The sequence below is a fragment of the Halichondria panicea genome, chromosome 7 (genome assembly GCF_963675165.1).
Source record: "Halichondria panicea chromosome 7, odHalPani1.1, whole genome shotgun sequence".
Classification (NCBI taxonomy): Eukaryota; Metazoa; Porifera; class Demospongiae; order Suberitida; family Halichondriidae; genus Halichondria; species Halichondria panicea.
The window spans coordinates 3,748,181-3,771,463 of record NC_087383.1 but is presented as its reverse complement, the minus strand read 5'-3'; the positions used below and the strand labels follow the sequence as shown (position 1 = coordinate 3,771,463).

The 23,283-nt window shown below is 40.3% G+C and overlaps 3 protein-coding genes across 4 annotated transcripts; all 3 read right to left on the bottom strand.

Moving 5' to 3' along the window:
- Positions 1 to 1,214: 1,214 nt before the first annotated feature.
- On the bottom strand, positions 1,215 to 4,283 carry LOC135338679 (uncharacterized). 2 transcript variants are annotated; one of them, XM_064534727.1, is made up of 4 exons: positions 4,125 to 4,283; positions 2,771 to 4,003; positions 1,670 to 2,446; positions 1,215 to 1,519 (listed from the first exon to the last, which is right to left on the bottom strand). In XM_064534727.1, exons 2-4 carry the CDS (start codon positions 3,986 to 3,988, stop codon positions 1,328 to 1,330), a joined length of 2,187 nt encoding a protein of 728 aa, XP_064390797.1. In that variant the 5' UTR covers positions 3,989 to 4,003; positions 4,125 to 4,283; the 3' UTR covers positions 1,215 to 1,327. The 2 variants fall into 2 exon arrangements, with proteins under 2 accessions (XP_064390797.1, XP_064390798.1); XM_064534728.1 differs by having other exon boundaries at positions 4,120 to 4,266.
- A 1,356-nt stretch (positions 4,284 to 5,639) lies between these two features.
- Positions 5,640 to 6,899, bottom strand: LOC135338678 (F-box only protein 6-like). Its single transcript, XM_064534726.1, has one exon. The coding sequence runs from the start codon at positions 6,797 to 6,799 to the stop codon at positions 5,789 to 5,791; it is 1,011 nt and encodes a 336-aa protein (XP_064390796.1). The 5' UTR covers positions 6,800 to 6,899; the 3' UTR covers positions 5,640 to 5,788.
- Positions 6,900 to 7,773: 874 nt separating this feature from the next.
- On the bottom strand, positions 7,774 to 23,252 carry LOC135338675 (high affinity cAMP-specific and IBMX-insensitive 3',5'-cyclic phosphodiesterase 8B-like). Its single transcript, XM_064534723.1, has 25 exons — positions 23,093 to 23,252; positions 22,534 to 22,652; positions 16,632 to 16,694; positions 14,870 to 15,072; positions 14,594 to 14,696; positions 13,818 to 13,909; positions 13,514 to 13,592; positions 13,325 to 13,423; positions 12,432 to 12,556; positions 11,975 to 12,060; positions 11,774 to 11,865; positions 11,554 to 11,631; positions 11,382 to 11,465; positions 11,246 to 11,288; positions 11,078 to 11,136; positions 10,770 to 10,843; positions 10,310 to 10,523; positions 9,978 to 10,108; positions 9,641 to 9,727; positions 9,452 to 9,551; positions 9,053 to 9,226; positions 8,702 to 8,782; positions 8,467 to 8,515; positions 8,317 to 8,411; positions 7,774 to 8,093 (listed from the first exon to the last, which is right to left on the bottom strand). Exons 2-24 carry the CDS (start codon positions 22,597 to 22,599, stop codon positions 8,320 to 8,322), a joined length of 2,274 nt encoding a protein of 757 aa, XP_064390793.1. The 5' UTR covers positions 22,600 to 22,652; positions 23,093 to 23,252; the 3' UTR covers positions 7,774 to 8,093; positions 8,317 to 8,319.
- Between the last annotated feature and the right edge of the window lie 31 nt (positions 23,253 to 23,283).

The window sequence follows — 23,283 nt, the reverse complement described above, 5'->3', positions numbered from 1 at the left end:
GGAATGTTGTATGCTTCATCAGTCTGGTCAATGATCTTTACAACTTGGGATTGTTTAATGCAATGAATGACCAGAGAATCGCCAGCTTTGATGTTGGGCTCATATTCAATATTTCCGGCATGGCAATATCAAATTGGAGTACTGTGAAACTAGGTCTTAGGGGATAGTGTTCCCATATCATAATGCGCTGTCTGACAGTTTTTGTTCGTGGCTTGAGCTTGAGGTAGCGTCTGATGCTTGATCAGTTTAACTTTCGGTGGCTGTCTTTTTTTGTACTGGACACTTTGTCGTGCCTGTGGCTTAGCTGAGGAACTCATACTGATAGATTAGCTAGTAACTATAATTATATATGTGCACATAATTATTATTATTCTAAGAAGCATGCAGGTACTTAGTTACACAAGGGAAAGCATGCTTAATTAAAGCATTTAAGCATGCTTAATTAAAGCGTGCTTAATTTATAGTGTTAAAGTAATTTCACACCAATATTCTAGAAATAACAGTATTCTTCGTAAATCTTAAATGCCAGAAATATATAAGTGCTAGGGAAAATCATACTAATGATCACACTGGCAGATAGTGTTGAATTCATTGACAGAAGCTTATTGTTCTATTATACGAAGCCTTTAATTCGGATTTCTTAAACCAATTTGCGTTCATGTAAAACAGGCCTGGATTATATAGCCAACCCATGCACCTCAGGAACTTCGGTCAAAAGTAGTTTATCTGTGAGTAAACACAAAGCGCTAATTCTGAGGAGTTTACAATTAAGTTTGCGGATGTTTTTAGTGAGTAAGCCTGACCTGTAGCTTCCTATATTAGCCTCGGTCCAAGGCTGTTTTTTGCCTCAAAATTGAAGAACTCTTCATGGGTGTATATATTTTTCCAACCTGAAAAAAATCGGCCTGGGAACGAAACTAGCTTAATTCCTATTAGCTGGCCTGGAGTAGCTTCCTATCAGCCCAGAGAGGTATGACAGATGTGGTGCAGCTCAGCAATTATAAAGTCTCTGTTGAACAATAATTATCCCACGTATAAGTGCCGATCAATCAGAGGCTAATTGCTTGCTAATTATTGCTGAGCTGCACCACCCCTGTCGTACCTCTGCTATCATGCAGCCCTATATGCACTGTTTGCATAAATGGTGGTCTGACCCATTTTAATATTAGGCCTCGTGTAATGGGGCTTTAGAAATACCAACACTATAATAGGACTCTCTAATGAATGCGATTTTTGTTAGCAAAAACAACACATAAAAAACATTCGAAAGTACACGTAGCTAATAACTATCACAAAGCTAATAACTATCACAAACTCCATACATAGTTCACAAAAACTTTTCCAAGGGATGAATCCCAGTAATAACATTCCTTAGTTTGAGTCTGTGCAGTTTGGAGGTCACTCCCAATTCCTCCAGTGTCTCGTCATCCAGCTCTTTGAATACCTCACCATCCACCCACTCTTTTGAGAAGGCCTCTTTGTATTGAGGCATGCCCATGCCATCCAACAGCTTCTGCACCTATAATTATAGTAGATAAGAAAATGAATTCATTATTGGCCAGAGCTGTTTATTATTCTCTGAAATGAAGAATGCATATATACATGAACATCGAAGCACAATAATTAGTTGGCCGCAATGGTGACTTAATCATGCGCCAATGAAACTTACATCTTGTTGAGTCATGGAACATAATTCCAAAGGTAACTCTCTTTTGCTGTCGCCTGTAGCTTGATTCTTCAACTGCGAAAGGTTTTGCTCAAACTGTGTTTGCTTCAGTTCCATCTTCTCCATTTTACCGACCAGGAGTCGTAGGCTTTCATTGATAGAAAGTAGTGCTGTCCCATAGTTATTTTTATCCTCCTTAATGCTGTCACCATTATTGCTCACTGAAGTACCTATACCATTGGAAGGATGTGAACCCGTTGGTTGAGGCTTCTTCAAAGGTGTTAGGGATTCTACTCTTGGAGGGGTTGATGATGTAGGTTGCCATACTGAAGATTTCAAAGGTGCAGTAGTGTCCGACTTGGACTGAGCTGACTGTGTTGGATCGGGAGAAGATGACGTGGATATTGTAGTCTTTCTTGGTTGAATTGCAGGAGCTAAACTGATCGGCTTCTTGGGTACTTTATCATAAATGGCTGTAGACGGTTGAGCTTTGTTGTGAGCACGGGCGGCCTTGGGGGGAATAGTTGGAGTTTTGCCCTGGGAAGACGGCACGTCCGTAGGGGAAGAGGTCATTGATTTGGACATCGGTACTGGAGGCATGCGCCTCTGTATACTTGGTGGTGCTTTACCCCGAGGGTATAATACAGGGGCTGGAAGCATTCCGGCAGGTGGTGGAGGCTGAGATGAAAACTTTCGTGGAGGGGTCTCAATCTCAAGGAATGGCTTAACCTCTTCATACATTGAAACCGAAGGTGTTCGCAGGGTAGGTGCAGGTACTACCTGCATAAAGATATAAAATAAAGCAAGGCTACTAACATTCATTGCTGTAGCTTTGTAGCAGTTTGTCTGACATAGCAAGGATTTGAAGGGTCTTTGTATTGTAACTACCACATGATCCAAAGAACTTAGTGATCAACACTTATAACAACGGTTACTTTTATTCTGACTGTATATACATTCCGTTCATAAATGTAAACGCACACATATGCACATGCAATCTTTTATTGTTGTCAAAATGTGTTATGATAGCTTAGGTAAAAGCTTATACAAGTCACGCCTTCAATCTTTGCACGTTATATGGTATACACACGTCTTACTAATCACCTGATTGTGTACACTCGTAGGAAACATGATCCCTTGGTACATACTAGGAGCTTCCCTTGTTTGACCTAGAGGCTCATAGATGTGTTCTACTCCGGACGTCTTGATCTTTGTTCCAGCCGTCTCATATCCTTGACGAAGAGCTTTGAATAGCTGCGCTTGTGTGATGTATGTATCATCATCGTTTGCATTAACACATGCCTGAAGCTTTGTTGGATCATACTCGGTAATGAGAGCATTAGAATCTTGATACAGTGCGGCATAACCTTCTTCGGACGTTTGGGGTCTAAGAACACGAACATCAATGTCAATAGAAACAGGTATATCAATGTACACCTTTTCTTCGTTCTTCGTTTTCTTCTTGTGAAGACTAATTATGAGGGAAGTTTCAGTGCATTTTTGTTGTATAGTAACCTGCTTTGAAGTAAGGTGCTTTGGAAGCTTAGCTGCTTCTTGTGATATAAAAAGTCGAGCTGAACACGGAAGTAAGTGAGAAACATGCGTGATGACTTCAGAAAGGTAAAGCTTTGAGAGGTTTGGATCTGTAGAAAAAAGAATATCACATTCTTCTTTGGGCGAGGGAAGGATTTTTTCTCTAAGTTCAGTAACACTAAACGCCTTAATCACTGTACTTAGCTTTGTTTTCATCATTGGGATTAGAATCTCATTTTCTTTGATGTGTTTCTCTTTAAAAGGTATGTTCATGGCAACAATAACAGGAGGGAGAAGTTCTGCTCTGTGTAAGTCGAGCACACTGTAGGTCTCTGTTGAACCACCAACAAGCCCAAACTTGGCTGCAGAATTCAATGGTAGCTTATACTTCTGACGTCTACTGTCAACAATCGTTACCACTTCAGATTGTTTTACAGCGTGGATGTTGTAGACATCATCTACGTAAATTGTTGGATCACCTTCATTTTCGGCCATAAATCCAGAAACTGCTTTCACTCGCAATGGAAGTAAGTGAGAGTACTTATCGACTAGCTCCGTTAAACTAAAATTTTCGTCTTCGTTAGGAAAATCAGATGGTAATGAACGATTTACTGTCTCAGGATTCTTCAAACGCGTTAGAGTTTCAGTGGCATTAACGTTCTGTGGAGTGAGCTTGGAAATTTTAATGGGTTCTTTCATTGTATCATAGTAGACCTGGTCTAGATCTGGTGCTGGTTTTCGAGACACTTTTGGCTTGACAGTAGGTGGTTCTCTAGGGCTGGCACTCATGACTTCAGTTTTTGTCTGCAAGATTAATTCAAATGTATATAAATGAGCCTGTGTGTAGATCATAATTATCTATCTAGCACATTTTAACTGATTAGCTAGAGCTGAGTCTCACAACAATAAGATTGGCTTACGGTACCTGCTCCCTAGGCCCAGTTTGGGTTGTTAGATCTATATAGATTACCAAGAACTCTTGAGATTATATAATAGACACATGCATTTATACAAACGCTTGAACGCAACGCCTGATCAGTTCTTGGTCAGTCTCTGGAATGTGAGCATGATAATAGTTACACCCTCTTTCCTACAATTTGCATGCAAGTGAGGGATTTGCAGCTCCTGGTCCTACACTCAGACTAGCTCCTAACATGTAGCACTAAATAATTAGGGTTAGTGAAGTTCGCGTATTTCGACTCGAAACTTGAGAAGAAGATTGTGCCGCTTCAGTTTAGTAGTTTATAGTACAGGATTATTGCACTAGCTCTCATTGAAGAGTATATGATTCCACAAAACTGCAGGCATGCATTGTGTCGACCGGGTTACGAGACAGTTGGAATCAATATGACTGCTCAAAGCTAGCCTCGATCCCAGGCCGAGTTTTCGCTTTTACTGCTGGACGCACAAAATGTGTATACTCACTGAGAGGTATATTCCACACATTGTCATATTCACAACTTATAAGAAAATAGAAATCTCACAAATAACAAAAGCGAGCAGCTACATGTAATTTATAAACTCGTTTGTTTTAAGTGTTTTTTCTGTATACACATGTCATGCATGCTCTAGCGATCACCATGCAGCTTTAGTCCCAAAGTCAACTCCTCTAGAGGTGCCTGCATGAGTATGCCCTAAAGCAAACTTGCACTACTATACCACCACTTCTACCACTATAGACACATAAATGTCATGCAGTTACACCATGGCATGCACCACTTCCCAAGAAAATGCTACTTACATTACAACACTTCCGCATCCATCGCCCAAACTCAATTAACCCGGCTGGTATATCATCTTAAGACTGGGAGTAATTCGTCTATATAAATTATATGCATACTGTCGTATCTATGTACACATCAAGAAAATTTCAGTCTCTGCATGCTGACTGAATGCTAACCTGTTTTATAATGATTGCATGCATGCTTATTACACAGATGGAAAATTTTCATATAAGTCCAGCACACTGTACATGATTATGCAGCTGCGGAACCCAAATTTGGCTGCAGAATTCAAAGGCAGCTACTTCTGACACTGACTGTCAATAACAGGTATAACCATTTCGGATCCGACTATTTTACTGCATGGATGTTGTAGACGTCGTCAATGTGGATTGCCACATTGACAACGTCAATGACAGTCTGATATCGAGTCTATAACAGTGAAATGTTATTGTTATAGTCCAACCAGCTGTGAAAGTTGTGGTATGAATATCCATGCACCATATCCTTCTCCTATATATATATATGCAGTCATGCATGTTATCAAAGGATATATATAGTTCCGACTTCATAATACGATTATATATATGGATCCTTCAGCCTATATATTATAGGTCTCAGAAATCCTATGTTGAACAGATTTAGATTGTTTCAACAGACTGTGCATGTTACTGCATGTTTACAGGACTATATCATCAGTTGCTCAAGAGTTGAATAACTCGCAATAAATTAATTTATATGTAAATTAAAGTTTGATATACACATTCATGTTAGGCTACACATGCAGCACTATAGCTGCTGTTACATAATTATGATAACTTCAAAGATAGTTAAATTCACACTCTAGCAATTATAATGCTAACTGACTTTACTTCAAGCTAACTATCAGTCTAGCACCCGCCATTTTGCTGCCATAGTGACCAGCCCACCACTGGGTATCTTTTCCTCCGTCACTAAATCGTACAAATCGCACTCCTGACCCATAGTCTTTAAACTCATGCTCCACCCTCCTCCAGCCCAGCTCTCCACCCTGCCATTGATCAGTCTCTACCGAGTCCTCGTACAAGACAATCACTTTCTTTTCTGAGCTCAGAAGCTCAACACGAATACAAAAAATGGAGCCGCAATCAAATCTTGCACAGTACCATTCCGAGACCGAGATCAAGGGCTGAACAGTGTCCATGACAGAGTCGGAAAAACCATGATGAGATAATTCGATAACTTGTTGTCGACAGCACCATTCGTACGACGTAACATAATTCTTAGCACTGTTGCCATTCTCTTTGACTATCTGCTCATAGTGTAGATGCTCTGGCTTTATACATCCTGACTGAATGCTCCATTTATTACCTCCACCCCAACTGGATAGTTGGTCGTCGTCCGCATCAGACTCATCAGATTCATCGTCTTCACTCTCGCTACTAGAGCTAGAAGAGTGTCGTTGACGTTTACGTACTGCCACTTTGCTTAGGCCGTACTTATTGCTAAACTTCTTCCATGAGCTATACGAAATCGTCCATGGAGGTTCAAGAGAAAATTCACCAGAAACAGAATTCCTAATTAAGTTGGGGCCACATGCAGTGTTTAGGTACAACTTCGGCCAATCAATATTTTGAGACGGGATGTCAATTAGCTTTGGAGTGAAATTCTGACATTTTCTGAGTCCAAACTGCCAGAACTGAGGGTCGTCAATAAAGCTCTTCCATGTCTTGCTAACAAGCCTGCACACAGTGATGATCTGTACTGGGGGCACGTACTGGAATATGTCAGCCACCACTTCATAGGGTAGGGAGGGAACTGGGTCATCTGGAGAGAAGTTCAGCTCAGAGCCAGTGGATAGCTGCTTGTTGTAGCCTGGTACCACTGCTGGTGAAGCCATTCTCACACTCAAGAAAAACACTGTGTAGTTGGGCGTGGCCAGACCTTCCGTTCATGTGGCTTCTGCTGAATCAGCTAATTATGAGCCTGTAGAAACAGGTACAAAAACTTTTTATGTGAATGTTGCAACATTTGTGGCATGGGCACTTGAAGTGGAAGTGCAGGAACATCAGCGAGTCGAGAAATTGCATGCTGAGGAATTTAATTGTGCATGTACGTCTGAGGCATTATAATTATTATAAATTATACACTACGTAGATCTACTCTGAGCTCAGCCACTAGTTCTTCCTATAGGTCTATACCGGTATCCTATATTAAAGGTGGTGCACATGGCTATATGTATAGCTATAAATTAATATTTCATTGTGTGGCCTCGATCAGTACAGTACACATGATGCAGTGCATGTGTGCAGGTTACTTACTGATGGGATGTCTCAAGATGCATGGCCGGCGCACACCAAACTTCGATTCGAAACTGTCACCCCAGGAGTACGAGTGGAGAGGAGCTTTCAACTGAACCATGGACTTAATTATTATCATGCAGGATTGAAACATTTTTAAAGGTCGTTTTACTGACGTTAAAGAAAAGGCCGGTAATCAGTATAATCAAACTCGGATGTGCCCAAGTATTATAATTCAATCATGGATATTATTTATGGGATACATGTAGACTGTATATTTAATTGATCCTCAGAACGGCCACGGTTTAGTGCCAGAGGAGGTCTGACATGCGTGCACGAATCACTACAAGTGCCTGTGTATTTGGCCTGGAATTATCATGTGACCGCAATGACATCAATGCACTGAATTTGTAGTGATTCGTGCACGCATGTCGGACCTCTTCTGGTTTAGTGCTACAGCATAAATTCTTGTAACCATGCAGCTTTACATTGAGGTATTTATACTTTAAATAAGCTTTGACATGACGAGACATAGTTAACAGTTACATGTATGTTACACTGTCACATGGTCAAATTCTCAATTCTCAATATTATTGTCAGACATTAAGCGTTGAACAATACTTGCTTGAAATAAAATAAATTAGCAGTGCATGAAAAAATAATAATGATTAATACATTGTCAAGCAAAACTAGACTAATATGTACATAATACCACAAAACTATCGATTCGTACATTATGTCAGACTAAAATAAAACTCTAGAGTCTCGCGTATGTACATGTACAGTGACAAAACTGATGTGAAATGCTAACATGCTGTATTGTTATTGTTGTGAAACCAGAAAATAAGAGTATAGCAATAGATGTGAACAGAGTTGGCATAATTGCAGAAAGTCCTGTGTGTGGGGAAAGGAGGGTACATGTAAGTGAGTGATGAGTCTGTGTGTTGTGTGTATGTATGCCAAGGTACAAAGATAAAACTGAGGTAAAAATGAATACTTGTATATATGCAAGTACTGACAGTCACATTGAGATTTTGCACGAGGGTATAGCTTGTAGAAGTTTATATTATAGATAACTACTGTACCATGCAGCCCCATAACGGGGATATTTGCGCACCAGCTAATCTGCCGTTTCATTAGACGGAGACTTGTTGTTCCAGAATTCATAATTAGCCTTGAGGTAGTCCATCACCAGCGGTATGGGACAGAAATCTGAATGAGTAACATTAATGCTGAAGTAGTGAGAACATTCATTATCCAAACTTACTGTGCCAAGCGTCGAAAAGTCCAGAAATAAAAAAGTCAATAAATTTAACCTGCACAGAAGAAAAATTGAATTCACAGTCTGGATAAGAAATGCCTCACAGGGTGTTACTGTGAGTGCACACGTATTTACATACATATACATGCACACGTGCAATAGTGAATGTAGGGTACAGTGTTATGAGTACTGTGCTAAGGTACTGATGTATTGTACACGAGTGTATGTCTCCAGTGTGTACCTGAGTGACTGGTAAAATGCATGTCTTCCTGTCAAAGTCAGGGAACACAACGGGAAGGTTCCTACGTCTCTCTTCATCAGTCTATACAGGAACAGGAAAACACTCAATTGATACAACAGTACGCAAAATACACTGACCAACGATTATGAACATAGTGTACATGTTACTATAGATAAGCCGTCCCAGTTCTTGGATCTACTAAATCTGACAGGCTACTAAATACAATTTAATTTTTTAACTCAAGTTATGGACACATAAATAGCCATACACAGCCTTGCGACTCATCAATCAATATGTACATTCGATCTCAACGTACAGGGTTTACCCTAACGACCATTATGGATCACTGACCTGATTGAAGTACTCCTCTGAAATCCTAGTGGCCCATTCCTGACACAGCTCAGTGGGTCGGCAGGGATTGGAGATATCGGCACATTTGACCAAGACTCTCTTCATGGCCATTCTGTTCTCACGACTGTTGTCCTTCGACGTGAGGCTCGTTGATGAGCCAGTCTCACCATCCACCTGTGTGTGTGTATGTGGGGGGGGGGGTGGTGACTGTTAATCACTAAAAAAGATTCTGAGGCACATTATACACTATTTTGTCGGCCATTGAAATAGCAACTACATTTGTACACATTAATTTTCAATAGAGTACATGTACGTGAAGTCATCTGATGGTACACATGTATATAGTTGATGAGGGTCTGAATATATAGTAAACTGCTACAATTAAATTGCGATACTTACAGAGTACATGTTGAACTTCGCCAGGTGTTCAAAGTGCTTAGCCATATCCGTAGCCAGAACCAGGTCAATAATTGAGCTCCTTAGATTGCGATAAGTCACACTGCACAAACATTTCACACAGAATAGGTAAATCAAACAGTCAGTGGCTACTATAGACATGTATACTGACACACACAAGACGATACATACCTGTCCAGGTTTTGGTAGATGTTGAGTCCCTTGGACTGCTCGGTTATCTTGAAGCTCAGCGCAATGTGGTGGTTCTCTAATACAGCGCTGCAGTTTGTGTGTAAAAGTGGAAAGTGGGTTTAAACTATTTCTAAGGGGTGAAATAATTTTCAAAGCAATGGCAAAGTGATTAATCTCATACTCCACAAACATCAAAGCTATCTACCGTTGTATTGAATGCAAACCTGATAAATACATGTATATAGACTAACAGTCTCCCATATACTGTACAGAGGCTACCCTAATTCCTACAGCACATACATGCAGTGCTCCTCGTTACTGGCTGCATGTGCTGTACCTGTCATTGTATAGTGTGGCAAGATGGTGCTTGGTGTTGCAGAGGTGAGGGTTGGTGCGTCCTGGGTGGTCCAGGTCATGGATGACTGCTGTGATGAGCAGAGCAGCTATCTCCAATCTCTCTAGCATGTCCTGGAGTGCATGTGAGGAGGGAGAGAAAGATTGAGTCAAGCTCAGCTAAGCTAGATAAGTTCTGAAAAGGAACTCTGGTGACGATTTGAAGCTACGTGTACTCTAGTAGTATGTACATAACCACCGAAAAATGAATATTTCCATCGTATGGTAGAGACAAAATATCAATCACCAGCCAATCCTACATGTACATGCACCTACCCCCTGTGAGACGAGATAGTCTTGTAGGATCTTGATGAAGTAGGCTGTAGCCTGAAGCACGTCTGCAGCATGTGTGGAGTTGTGGTAGGCATTCTGTCTATGATAATGGGACTCCATGAGCTTCAGCCAAGAAGCCATCACTGACTCCTCCACCTCCAGAATCTCACACACGTTGAAGTTCTTGAACACCCTTATCCCAACATAGTACAAAGGCCTGGAGGAAGGGGATAATAAAGTAAGGATACATTTAGAGTGCAGTACAGTTAGTAAAGTAAAAAACATCTATACAGGTGTACATGTAGGTGTACGTACTTTAAGCCAACAAAGACGAGACAAAAAAATACATACCTGGGTCAATTTATATTGAAAAAGCGTGCTATATGCAACATTTTAATTGAAATTGGTTAAGAAAACCGGAACAAAACATATCACCTACTTACTTATTACCACATGCACTCACTCATTTGAGGAGAGCTTCTCCAAATTGATGATATCGAACTCCCAGCGGTCTAGATTCTGAATAGCATCTTCAACCTACATGTACATGTAGAGGGTGGGAAAATACATTCAAATATTGTCTGACGCATATTGGAGATCTCTTTAGGAGAGTGCGGTGAAAGACAAACACACACACATACATTGAAACACAAGCTTCCCTATCCATTGAAACAACAACACAATAAGTTATAAAGACAGCTTCTACATTTTAATTAAGTGATAAGACGGACAAGGTACTCCACTAATGAAACTGTCGTTAAACCTGTTTACCTCTGGAGGGGGTGGTGTGATGGGTGGGTTCCTAGCCAGGTGACTGTGTGGGTGGGCCACTGCATAGGAGAAAAGGTATTCATGTATTTGGTAAATAAAGCCTCTGTGCCATGTGCAATTCAAATCACAAGGATTTTATAGAAATTAGAGAGCACATGTTCTCGCTACCTCTTGTAATGTCGTTTCCAGTCCCAGGGAATCTCCCGCCACTCTACGTGTATGGAGAAGAGAGGACACAAAGTGACCACAAAGAAGTACGTAGCTCTAAGGTAGCTCAATCATGAAGTACATGTAAGTGACTTACTAGCAGTCCAGCGACTATGTCCTTCTGAGAGTTGCCCCTGCCCCCAGACACTGGTGAAAACAACTCAGCACTGCACAAGATCTCCTACAGAATGGTAGGGGGACAATGTTCATTAGTGAAAGCCTCAATGTAACAAAACAGAAAATTACTTTGCACGGTATTTGAGTCTCACCATGGCTTGTTCCAAGGCTTCTTTGACATAAACTGGAGTGCTAGTGTTGTCCCTAGCTATGGACAGCACCTGAACAGCCTACAGAGGACAAATTCAATGAAATATTAATTTACAATTTTCATCATTTGCACATCTAAACAATAAACCAACACATTCCCATACTGCGCAAAACACACTCCCTTTCACATACATGTACTCTATACAGGTCTACAGAACACACCTTAGTGATGGGTATCTCCAGTCTTGACCCCAAATTGGGAATGGAGCCGAGGGAGGCTTGGCGAGTGCTGAATGCATGGAGGCGGTCACCATCTGAAAAACACAAACACATACAGACGTACATGTTACAGTGATCCTTTACCAAAATACTAGCACTATAGCTACTGTATAGCACTACACTGATAAACCAAGCATAGCGTACGCATGGTTCTTGGGCTGGTTATTCTGGAGTGGTCAGAGTCGTGATAAGAGAGCAGTCTCTGAATGGTGATGTGGAAACTGGCACGCCTGTGTGTATGTGGGGGAGGGGTGGGGCAATCAGAGCTGAATAGTATGCAACTAAGCAAAAAAAACATTCTACTGTGGGAACGTGTACTGGGTGAAAAGGTACATTTACTGTACTGCAGTACATGTATACTGGAAAAATCATCAACATTAAATCTCCACTCGCTACTTTGTTAACATTACACCTACAGCAGACGATAGTACACCAGTTCCCAGCTAAAAATGTAATGCCAGGTTGTAAAGAGCCTACCCAGTACAGTGAAATATATTCTAAACACCATTCCATACTTCCATAAAATCTACATGTACACATACCTGCATTCACATACATTATAATTATGTGCATACACCTAGCCGATGACCCTATTGCTCACCCTTCATTGGTCTTGACTGGTATGAGCTTAATGTGCTGTCGGAGAATTGAGCCAGACTTTCTTCTGCCCAAACACACTCCGTCCCAGCTCTGGTTTTGACTCACCGCCAACTTGGGGCCATTATCCTGTGAGTGGGGAGAATGTATGACTGCATGTAGTAATAATTGAGGTGACCTACGCATAAAGGGGAGCCTTTATGCGTAGGTTGCTATTGTGTAGAATATTATTATGCAGGTCAAAGAGTTCAAATCATATGATTCAAAGAAAAGCAATGAACCTAGTATGTATAAGCAAACACGTACATATATTTATGCCTCGGTGCGCATGCGCAAGCGAGGTATACGGTAGTGTGTTTGTGTGTCTGTGTGTGTGTGTAGACCGCTACAGCTGCTCAAGGATGAATCAAGTGCAAGTAAGAGTTTCTATAGGCTTCTAGTCATGTTTACTTGGATTTTAATTCGTGGATTTGCAAAATAATGCTTCGTTCTCGAGTTATGCCTAGTTTTGCTTACTTGGAATGCCATTGCAGCCTTTTCAGAAGAGCACGTAGCCAAACTTGTTTACCGAGTGTTACTACTCTACTTAGTAGTTAGCTCTGTACTAGGACGCTAGCTATTGGTAGCTGCAAGAGTGAGGATGAGAGCTGCAAGGCTCTGCTGATGGCAGCCATTAATTTTAGAATTGAACTTTTGGCATCGATCGTTTTTAACAACAATCATGGTCGATCATTACCCATTCTTTGAGTTTGCATGCAGCAAAATAATTATTGCAAAAATGTTCATCAGCTATTAGTAGCTTTATGTTATGTAGCTTTGGCATCTCCATCGAGGCATCAGCACCTGCGGTGCTTTCATTATTATAGCTACATGTACTTGTAACAATAAAAAACTCACAGATTTTGAGTCAATTGTTCTCAGTATGTCCATGGCTGGTTTGCCTACCACCTCTTCTCTGGAATAGCCGCTGATGTCGGCAAACGCCCGATTGACAAACTGCAAAGAGGTGCATGTAAACAGTCATAAAATAAAACAACATAAGCCCTCGCTTGAATTTCTCTCTATATTGCAGTCATTGAGACTCACCATGATGCAGCTGTCAGGTCCAGTGATCTGGATAGCGTCACTGCTCTGTTCCACTGCCTCAAATAGCACATTCCCTAACCTGGAAGAGAAAGAAAGATCAGTCAATGCACAGTACATTCTTCTATACCTACATGTACAATGCACATAATATACAAATTAACTTGGATAGCTGGTAATGATCAGTACATGACCCTATGAAAATTAAATCACCTGCTATATACGATAATTACTTCAAATAGGAAGGAAGGGCTTTCATAATAAAAATCAATGCATGTACATGTAGCTCCCACTTAAAAATGCTCACAATAATTTTTTCTGCTGCAATGCTTCATTCTTCTCCCATAACTTGAGAGCCAGTAGAAACTGGTCACCACGGCAATCTTCCTCCGACAGCACCTGTACAAAACATCACTCATTGTAATCACACAATCAAACACTGCATGTATGCACATGGTGCGTATGTGAAGATTGCTACATAAGCTACATAAGGAGAAACATACTGTTGACACTAACAATGCACTGTAGCTACACAGCATACTCATATAGTTACTGTAGTATAAGAAAAAAGAGTCTAAAACTTAAAAATAACCTTGCTTTGACAACAGAAGACCGTTATAAATATAAACTATACATACATGTAGTACATGCATAAGAAGGTCGTTAAAAATCAAAATAGTTAGTCACGAACGTGTGCACTTCGTGTTGGAGTATTCAAAACAGATATTTGACCTCTGTTGATTGCAGACATAACACCAATAGTGAGTGCAAACAATACTCACGTACAAGAGGGAGTATAATTACACACACTTCTCACATTGCAAAAGAAATTGGGCACCAATTTTTAATCCATCACACAACACAATGTCATTAGAAGCTAAAATAATGGAAATACATGTACCATACCACCCTATAATTATTAGAGAAGCTAACACATAAAGTACCTGAGTCTAAAAGCAAGCAATTATTACTCGTACATGAGTCACCATTCAATACTGAACAATCCCTGTCCGCATTGATCAGACCAAACGAATCAATATACTCTAGTGCTGCATCATGCAAGCATTACATGTCGTGACTTACTCTGGACACTCCCGAAGGTATGCCAGTGCTCAGAATGGCAGAGTAGCTCTTGACCACTGGAAGAAGTTTGACCGTGTGATGGAGCTTGTTAGAATGAATGGTCCTGAAGCATAGAAAAAGCACCAATTGAAAACATGCCTATTCATAATGAGTTTATGTAACGTATACTTTCAGGTATAACAAACCAGTTACAACAATCCATTGAAACAACACACACACACACACATAATGGGTACACCACAATGCAGGCATGATGTTACGTGTGCGCAATGCTACCTCGAGAGTTGTTCAACAGATCCGAGCCCACCGATTGGCTTGTGCTCGGTATCCATGACAATAAGGGCAGGGTGTCGTGAGAGTAGACACTCCTCGACAACCCTCTCTTGAGAGTGGAACAGCGAGACGGTGTAGTCTATGTCTCGTACTCTCTTCTGAAGAAGAGGACCCAGAGGGTTGCCCTCACTGAAGTACAAGATTACCTGTGTGTGTGTGTTATGTGTGTGGTACATGTATGCATGTGGATGCTAATGTAATGCAATACATGTACGATGCAGAATTATCCTTGGAATATAGACAACTTTATGGGTGTGTGTAGCAAGACGAGACAGTGGTGGGTTGACTTGTTATACATGTAGAAGCTGACCTGGTACGTTATGTAATATTCTTAATGCACACAGCAGTTTAACGAAGGTGAACTAATTAGTAATGGGGTGGCAGTCATGGGAAGGTTTAACCCAAAGCCATTAAATACGCAACCACATGAGAGGCCAGACCCAGTAGCAGATGTACACATGCTGGACCTCTAACCACATCAAAAACAACTAGGTCCACAAATGGAATGTGTATCATATTCATAGACACACACATGTAAGATGTAAAAATGCTCACTTAGTGTTACAGTGGATTGCAGTGCACTTGCAACAGAGAATTGCCAAACAGCAAAACCACAATCAGATAAATTATTATGAATATCATTATCAGTTTTCTGGAGTTTACTTGAACTTTTCCAAGAGTACTGTACTACTTTATTACAGGTAGAACGCATAGAGCCAACTGAAAGTAACCAATTTTCAGCAGACACTCATTGAACCTCTCTAGGCATGCCCCCTCCCCCCCAAAGAACGTAATTTACATGCATGACATTTGTACACTGTATAGTCAGTCAAGCATTCTTGAAATGTATTTCATGCATTTCTAGTCTACTTAAGCTTTTCAAGAGTGCTATCATAAAGTATCCATTCTGTAGGTATCTATGAGTGAGACTAATAGGAGTGCCCTGAGAATATCTATATAATCGCATGGAGGTGTTTGACTGAGCACCTTTTTAGGATTTAATCCCCTGGGCCCAGCTTGTAGATTCAATTTGCTCATACCTGTATATGTTTAGGAATAAGCAGATGTTCAATGAGATTCTGCTAATTGTAATAAAAATGCAAGCTGAGCTTAGAATTACTATTGGTAATAAAATTCATATCTGGTGGTTTTGCTGTTTGGCAATTTTCTGTTGCAAGTGCACAGCAATCCACTGTAGTGTATGACCTACATTGTAGCTCATTATTAGGAGATTAACACGATACAACAAACCACGGAATAACGAGATAAACAACTGTCCCAACTGTTCAAAGCAACCCTGGTAAAAGGGTCAATACCGAGGCCAGATTCCTAGCATGCAAACATGATGTAGTCTTGTGTTATAGTATGACCTTACATAGTATAGGATATTAACACGATACAGCAGACCACGGAATAATGAGATCAACATGCACCCAACACTATTCAAAGTGACCCTGTTAAAATGGGTCCATACCAGGCCAGACTCCTAGCATGCAAACATGATGTAGTCTTGTGTTGTAGTATGACCTTACATATACATGTAGGACATTAACACGATACAGCAGACCACGGATAAACATGCACCCAACACTGTCCGAGGCCCAGGTCAGATTCCTAGCATGCAAACATGATGTAGTCTTGTGTTATAGTAGTCACTGAACATGGAACCCAGCAGCACATGTACACATGTACTACATGTACATACCCTATAAATGGAAGATCCCAGGTTGATTGTGCAGAAACAATTGTCCTCTTCTAAATTGCAATCCTGTGTGTGTGTGTGTGTGTGTGTGTGGAGAGGGTAGTTAAAAAACAACACACAAATCACGTTCCTAACCAATATTAGAGCTACATTACTCACTCTTAAGCTACAGATACAATTAAAGCTGGTGTAGAGCAACAGTAACACCACAGGTATGACATTTAGACATCTCTACATGTATAACACTGCGTACCTACAGTGTGTAGAGTAAATTCACCATGTCTGAAACTGACAATAATGTCTCATGGTTCCACTATGTATGTATCAGTATTGTACAATTACCCAGCTAGACTAATTAAGAAGGAAGACAGACAGTTTGAGTATCAGAGCAAACGAAAGTGAGTGAATGATAAAAATTCATAGCTACTAAGCTGATTAATTAATAGAACAATAGCTGGTCTATACAATGACAGGAACAGAGTGTTACCATGGACACTACAGGCCAAGGAAAGGTCAGCTTTGGTGCTATCAGATGATGACAACCAAATCAGGTGTAAACACAACCGAAAGGTCAACCATCATTAAATTACTAGTTAGTATACACTGCCAAGGAAATTACATGTATCCCACAGCATAATTGTCAATTTCGTTAATGTACTAACCAGATTCCATGTGTAGTATTTGTCTGTACTAGCTACAGTAAAACCTCGCTAATTCGAATAGAGTTCGAATAGAGTGGGACCAGACGTACCTCATCCGAATACATGAAATTTCCGGATTAACGGATGTCATTAAGTGATTATAAATATCACTATACGAAGACACTTGGTACATGTATTATGAGTGAAGGGAAGCTGCTATATAACAGCTATAATAGCCTTTTATCTCAACTTCATTTCTAAGTCGTGTGAGCTCTCTTTGTTTTCTTTGCAGTGCCCATTGTTTTGGGCGAGGTATTGAGCACGTTATATAAAATTATTGTTGATTCAGCAAGGTAAGTTAGAGTGTGCATATTCTACTAACAGCCCCTCCTCTTTTTAATTTTGCCATTTTATCCGGATTTGCGAGGTTTCGGACTAAAGGGGTCCTGATTAGCGAGGGTCTACTGTTAACAGTACTACCAGTGCACTCTTGCTACTACATGTACATGTAATGTAACTAGAAATATATAGACTACAAAAATTAACGGGTTACTGTTACTTTGTCTCTTTCTTATGAATAGTGTCTGTAAATAGTATACCCTACACATTAATAGGTACGCTAGCATACATGTCCAAGTCATGTATCTGCACCTGAACACGGGTTCCATGACACTTTCAACAGATCAACATTGCACAGATAGTTGCGATAGTCATAGCAACTTTAGGCTGACAAATCCTTAGTTACATTAAAGTTGCATAGCTACAAAAGAGATCGCCATGATTACATGTATAATGTATAATAATTATATGTATTACCCACTTACAAAACACGTTTCCACCCACAGGAAAGGTTCAGGCCAACCTACACACTTTTATTTAACACCAATTTTCTAGATCGTTAAGAAAAGGTAGCGTGTCTGCCATGTATGTCTAGTACATTCACACATGGCTGACATTTCAACCAATGTTATGACTGAATGAGCTGCTTATGGTTGGACATTAAACTCTGATGGGGTCTAACTTTTGTGTGGAATACGACACTACAATTGCTAGGGAGGAGAGACAAAAGGCATGAAATACAGCGATTGACATTCACCAGATTAATTAAGGAAGACTGCACTAAGGGTGGCTCAAACCTACACATCATGGATACATGACTATCATGTGCTTTTTAATAATTATTAAATAATATATAATTATTGCAGTGTGTACAATAGAGTGGGTACATGCAGGCATACAATCAATCAACCAAAATGCCTAAAACTCTCAAGGGAATCAGGTGAGAGACAACACACAGTAGCTCTGAAAACATGTGGTCAGAATCACACCTGAACCATTCAGATAAGTAGTGAACCCAGTCACATCCTAAGACAGTGGTCAGATTAGGAATAAGACCACCAACCACCAACGCCACCAACCACCATACAATAGTTACTGTGCTACCCAAACAACCTCCTATTGCACCAGCACCAATGTTGGACATCTCATGCTTTGTAACACACTGACTGCCAGTTTTATTGGCAGAGAGGCTTAATGTAACATGTACATGCACTCTAACACACTCCAGGCCCCAGGCCACAGTTATTACACCCAAAATGCTCTACCCAAAACACCATATAGCGCTAAATTTTCACGAGCTGACTTGAACCTTGAAATTATGCACCTCAAATTAGAATTGATCACTGTATACTTCCGGTAGTGTACAGGGGACTATCCTTGAAAACAAAATCCTTGAAATGTTAAGTAGCCTGCGAAAAGGGGAAATTTGGCGCTATACGGTACTAAAACGTATGTACATGTATACCTGCTTATCATACATGTACAACAGGTCCTAGTGGGTTCAATGGGGTTATATTAAAATGTACTAGAAAACTACATGTGCAGTGTTAAACCCTCCGCTAGAAGCGTGTTTGTAGACTATAGTTGTAATTGCAGTACAAGATTTATAGAATTTAGTGAACTTCAACCAAAGCGGTGGCAATCAAGGCTCTGAGAACGGTATTATTGCGGTGGTAGGTCATGCAATGGGACTACGGTCACAATAGACTCAGTAAGAAGTCTGGAGTATTCGCATGAAAATGTGAAAAAAAGTGCCTAGCGCATACATGTAGGTAGGTAGGTAGCTGTAAGTCCAGTGTTTGTTAGTGCTTTTATTGGACAGCACAGCTTTTATGTGGAAATCTAAAGCTAATGCCTATGCAGCACTTGGGCAGACTCAGACAGACAGACAGACAGACAGCCGACAGACAGACAGACAGACTACTATAACACAGCCAGTCTTCCCACATGGGTTAACAATTGAAGGGTTCCATTGAGAGGCCTTTGGGAGACTATGGACCAGCAGACACTACTAACAGACTAGTAGAGACAATCAAGAGAACAGTAACAGGAAACTGCTTAAGTGGTGATGATAAACACACCACCATATAAACCTGTACTATATATACAAGAGAGTCAGGGAGGGTGTAATTGTGTAATTAATTCCACACAAGGTACATGTACCATGTGTAGTATAGATTTAGGGAACAACACAGTAGAGAACTACATGTACCCGGCATGTCACAGGGAGAAGGATTACATAAATGCTATAATACCCAATACACATTCCACCTAACTGTTCAAGAGCAGCAACAGATACACCACGAGCCTCTGTCTACATGTACATTTGGCACCAATTCATGCTGACAAACATCCACTAGTCCAGAGTTCTCCCAGAACAAAGAGGGTATCATCAGGATCTGCCAGAAAGGTCAGTACACTCCCACACAGGATCCCGTGAACCCACAGCTAATGAAAGACTACAATGAATGCACCCTTCTCTTAGTGTTCAAATTGGTAGGATTGAAAGCAGCTACGTGACCACGCACACATTCACTCTTACACGCACATGTAGGTTATTGTAGCAACATTCCGACTGTGTTCCAAGCTAACACAGTTAATGCAATAAATGGTTAGGTTCACATGTTAATAAACATATTTCCTATATAAGTGTACAAGTACAATTATTCCTACACAACACAGTGACCACAAAGTTCAAATCTTTGTGCACAGCACTTTATCACCAAGAAACCTCAGAACGGTATTGTAAAACATGACGTAAATGTTATAAAATAATTAACAGTCAATTCGTATCCATGCTAGATGTGGTGCTAAACAAGCTTGTAGTCGCACAGAGACTCCACTGCTGAGATAGCTATTGATGATATTAATTTAAAATTAAAACACTGAGCTAGCTACTTTTGTAATTACGGCAGCTTTTACAGATTACGTATACGTTTAGTATAATCTCTATGGTTTTACTAGTCATTGGAATTCGCCAAAAAAGAGCGAATTCCAACCACACCCAGATACAATCTTCCTCAGCTTTTGAAATTAGAGAAATGATGACGAGGCTAAGGGACAAGCATGCTGTTATACTATTTTAGGAGGAAGTTTACAGAATAGAAATCAAAGAGCTCTGTTTACAAACTGCTTAACAAGAATGGACACCTTTAAAAACACACATACCTAATAATACTCTATAAGGCAGTAAGGGCAGAGGTCTTCTAATACACAACATCTTATTACCGTTTCCTTGACAACAGACTACAACATAGACAAACAGTAGGTTATAGAAACTAATTGATTCTACACTGCTATAATTAGAGTGCTCAAAAGATCACTCTAATTGTATGTGCAGTCACAATATCAAGCCTGAAGTGTGCCAGCAACCTTCAATGGTATGTGATCAATAGATTACTGTTATGAAATTCTCACGTTGGGCTAAACAAATTAAATCCATAGTACAGTACATAGGGGGTCATACAGAATTTTGAAGTAGAGGGGTTGGGGGGGGGAATATCCCCCTTTCCCCCTTACATGTACATGTATAGAGAAAGTAAAAACTCCCCTTATAATAAAAACCACACTCTTAGATAGTAAGATGCTGCTACCCATAAAAGAGGCACATGCATCATTAAATTGCCTTAGCCCTTTTCAGATGGAGCAAACTTACTAGTAATCTCCTAGTAATGTTAACCGTGACGTTTTTAGGGGTGTGGTAATCGAACAATGACATATGATTCTAGCTAGTCGTTCGCGTTCAACGTTTAGAGCTCATGGAGCTGCTCACTGCACACTGATAGGAGACAATCTCTTCACAAAAATTATCTAAATAGAGACAATAGTCGAGTTGATCCTCTTCTCTTTACTCACTATACAAATTCTGTGCGTTGCGTAATTATGCGCAAATGTCATCAATTGCGAGTTGCTCACGTGCAATTGACAGGATGTCACGTTACTTTGTGCACAGTGTTTGTGTAGAAGTATCAGTAGTTCGACACTCTTCTCTTCTTATTCACTGTAACAATATTTTCAGTACTCTAAAATTACATAGACTCCCAAAGATGTGCTAGCCAGATAATGAAACAAAGTGAATACGTCAGATAGGGCACATGTACACTGTACAGTTGCCAAAACTGACCACGAGAGCTTTTGATCCTTTATTAAACAAAGACCAAAACAATTACAAAGGTATTCCCATACACCACATTCTGAGCAAACAGAATCTTTTAGCCAGTAGTGTACACTAATCTAATGTCAAAACGCAGTCTCTCGTACAGTGTATCATAGGGTTCTGAAGCATGCATAGATCACACCCACTAAGCTCTTCAGAGCCTATTCCGTGGCATGAAGGACCAATGTTGATACAACAAGCTACACAGGATGCAGTCAGTCAGTGTCCATAACTGGATACAAACAGAACACATACAAAGACTATATGCTAGACTATGCACAAGACCAACTAAGCTCATGAATATTAATTATGCTGGTATAATTATTAAGAAAATCAAAATCTAATGGGGATCATAATACCACATGCATTCGAGAGAAGGTATGAATTCCACACAGTAATTTAGTAGGTATAGAGAACGATCCTCACATACCAAACACCATAGTGGGCAGGTTTCGGAATTCGATCTTAGCTAAAAATCCATTGAAAAGAGGAAAACATAATACAGTACACCCGTCTTTTTATCTCAAACTTCCACTTTTGACAACACACACACGCACACATACAAACGTCTTATTAAGTTTCATTGGTAATGGAAAGTGTTGATATGTGCCCCACTGAATGCAAACACATACAAAACATTAAGCCCTAAATTGGAGATTAATACTTATGCTGAGATTTGAGTATTACAATGTGTTGCTAAACAGTAAGATAGCGCAGAATCCACAACCAACGTCCATGGCTAGCTAACATCAATACGCACACAACATACCGTTCCCTTTGTAGAGGTAGACTGCAACTTCTCCATCATTCTTAGTTGGTGGTCAGTGGTAGCCATAACGACACTCTGTGTTAGCTCCTTGCAACGATGTGACAGTTGGAGATGTACAGCTGTATGCAAGCAATATGGGAGTGACTTGCCTATTTCAGTTTACCTAGCTAGAGCACCCACAACACCCAAATTACAAGAGCGTGTACAATTGATTCCAAGGCCAAACAGCAAGACATCACTTGTACAAAACGTGTGCAATTACAAGTGCTTACACAAATCATGAAAGAAATCAAGAAAGGCAAACATAGAGTCTAGTTAAAAGCCTTAACAACCCCACAGCCCCTTTTCTCATTGCCCTAGCCTAGCCCTGGCCAGGGAGCTGTGGGGAGGCTGTCACCTCCATTAACCCCCCCCCCCAAGCTAGCACAATTCAAGGCTTATAGTGCATGTGCATAATTATAGCTCCAGCTAGCTAGGTAAGAACATCGTGAAGCGAAAAGCTAGCTAGAGATAGGAAAATAGTTTTCCAAGATTATTATCACACTCTGAACAAGCTCACCTTTGAAGAAACACGAACAGCACTTTCTGGTTTTCTATCTTGAGTAGAACAGATTACAATTCTGTGAAGAGCTCTCTTTTACACTGCCATGCCACACACAAGCTCCACATTAATTATACAGATTTACATCTACTAGACTCCTGGGATATGATACCATTATTCATGATTACATAACACCCAACACGCAAGAA

Bases quoted from the DNA above. Each gene is read 5' to 3' on its own strand.
- LOC135338679 (XM_064534727.1), bottom strand. From the start codon at position 3,988: ATGAGTGCCAGCCCTAGAGAACCACCTACTGTCAAGCCAAAAGTGTCT. The intron at 2,447-2,770 runs GTGATTAGTAAG...ATCTTTATGCAG, and splicing joins CTACGAGTGTACACAATCAG to GTAGTACCTGCACCTACCCT. The intron at 1,520-1,669 runs GTAAGTTTCATT...CTATAATTATAG, and splicing joins GTTCCATGACTCAACAAGAT to GTGCAGAAGCTGTTGGATGG.
- LOC135338678 (XM_064534726.1), bottom strand. From the start codon at position 6,799: ATGGCTTCACCAGCAGTGGTACCAGGCTACAACAAGCAGCTATCCACT.
- LOC135338675 (XM_064534723.1), bottom strand. From the start codon at position 22,599: ATGGCTACCACTGACCACCAACTAAGAATGATGGAGAAGTTGCAGTCT. The intron at 15,073-16,631 runs GTATGTACATGT...ACACACACACAG, and splicing joins TGGGATCTTCCATTTATAGG to GTAATCTTGTACTTCAGTGA. The intron at 9,227-9,451 runs GTAAGTATCGCA...ACACACACACAG, and splicing joins CGAAGTTCAACATGTACTCT to GTGGATGGTGAGACTGGCTC.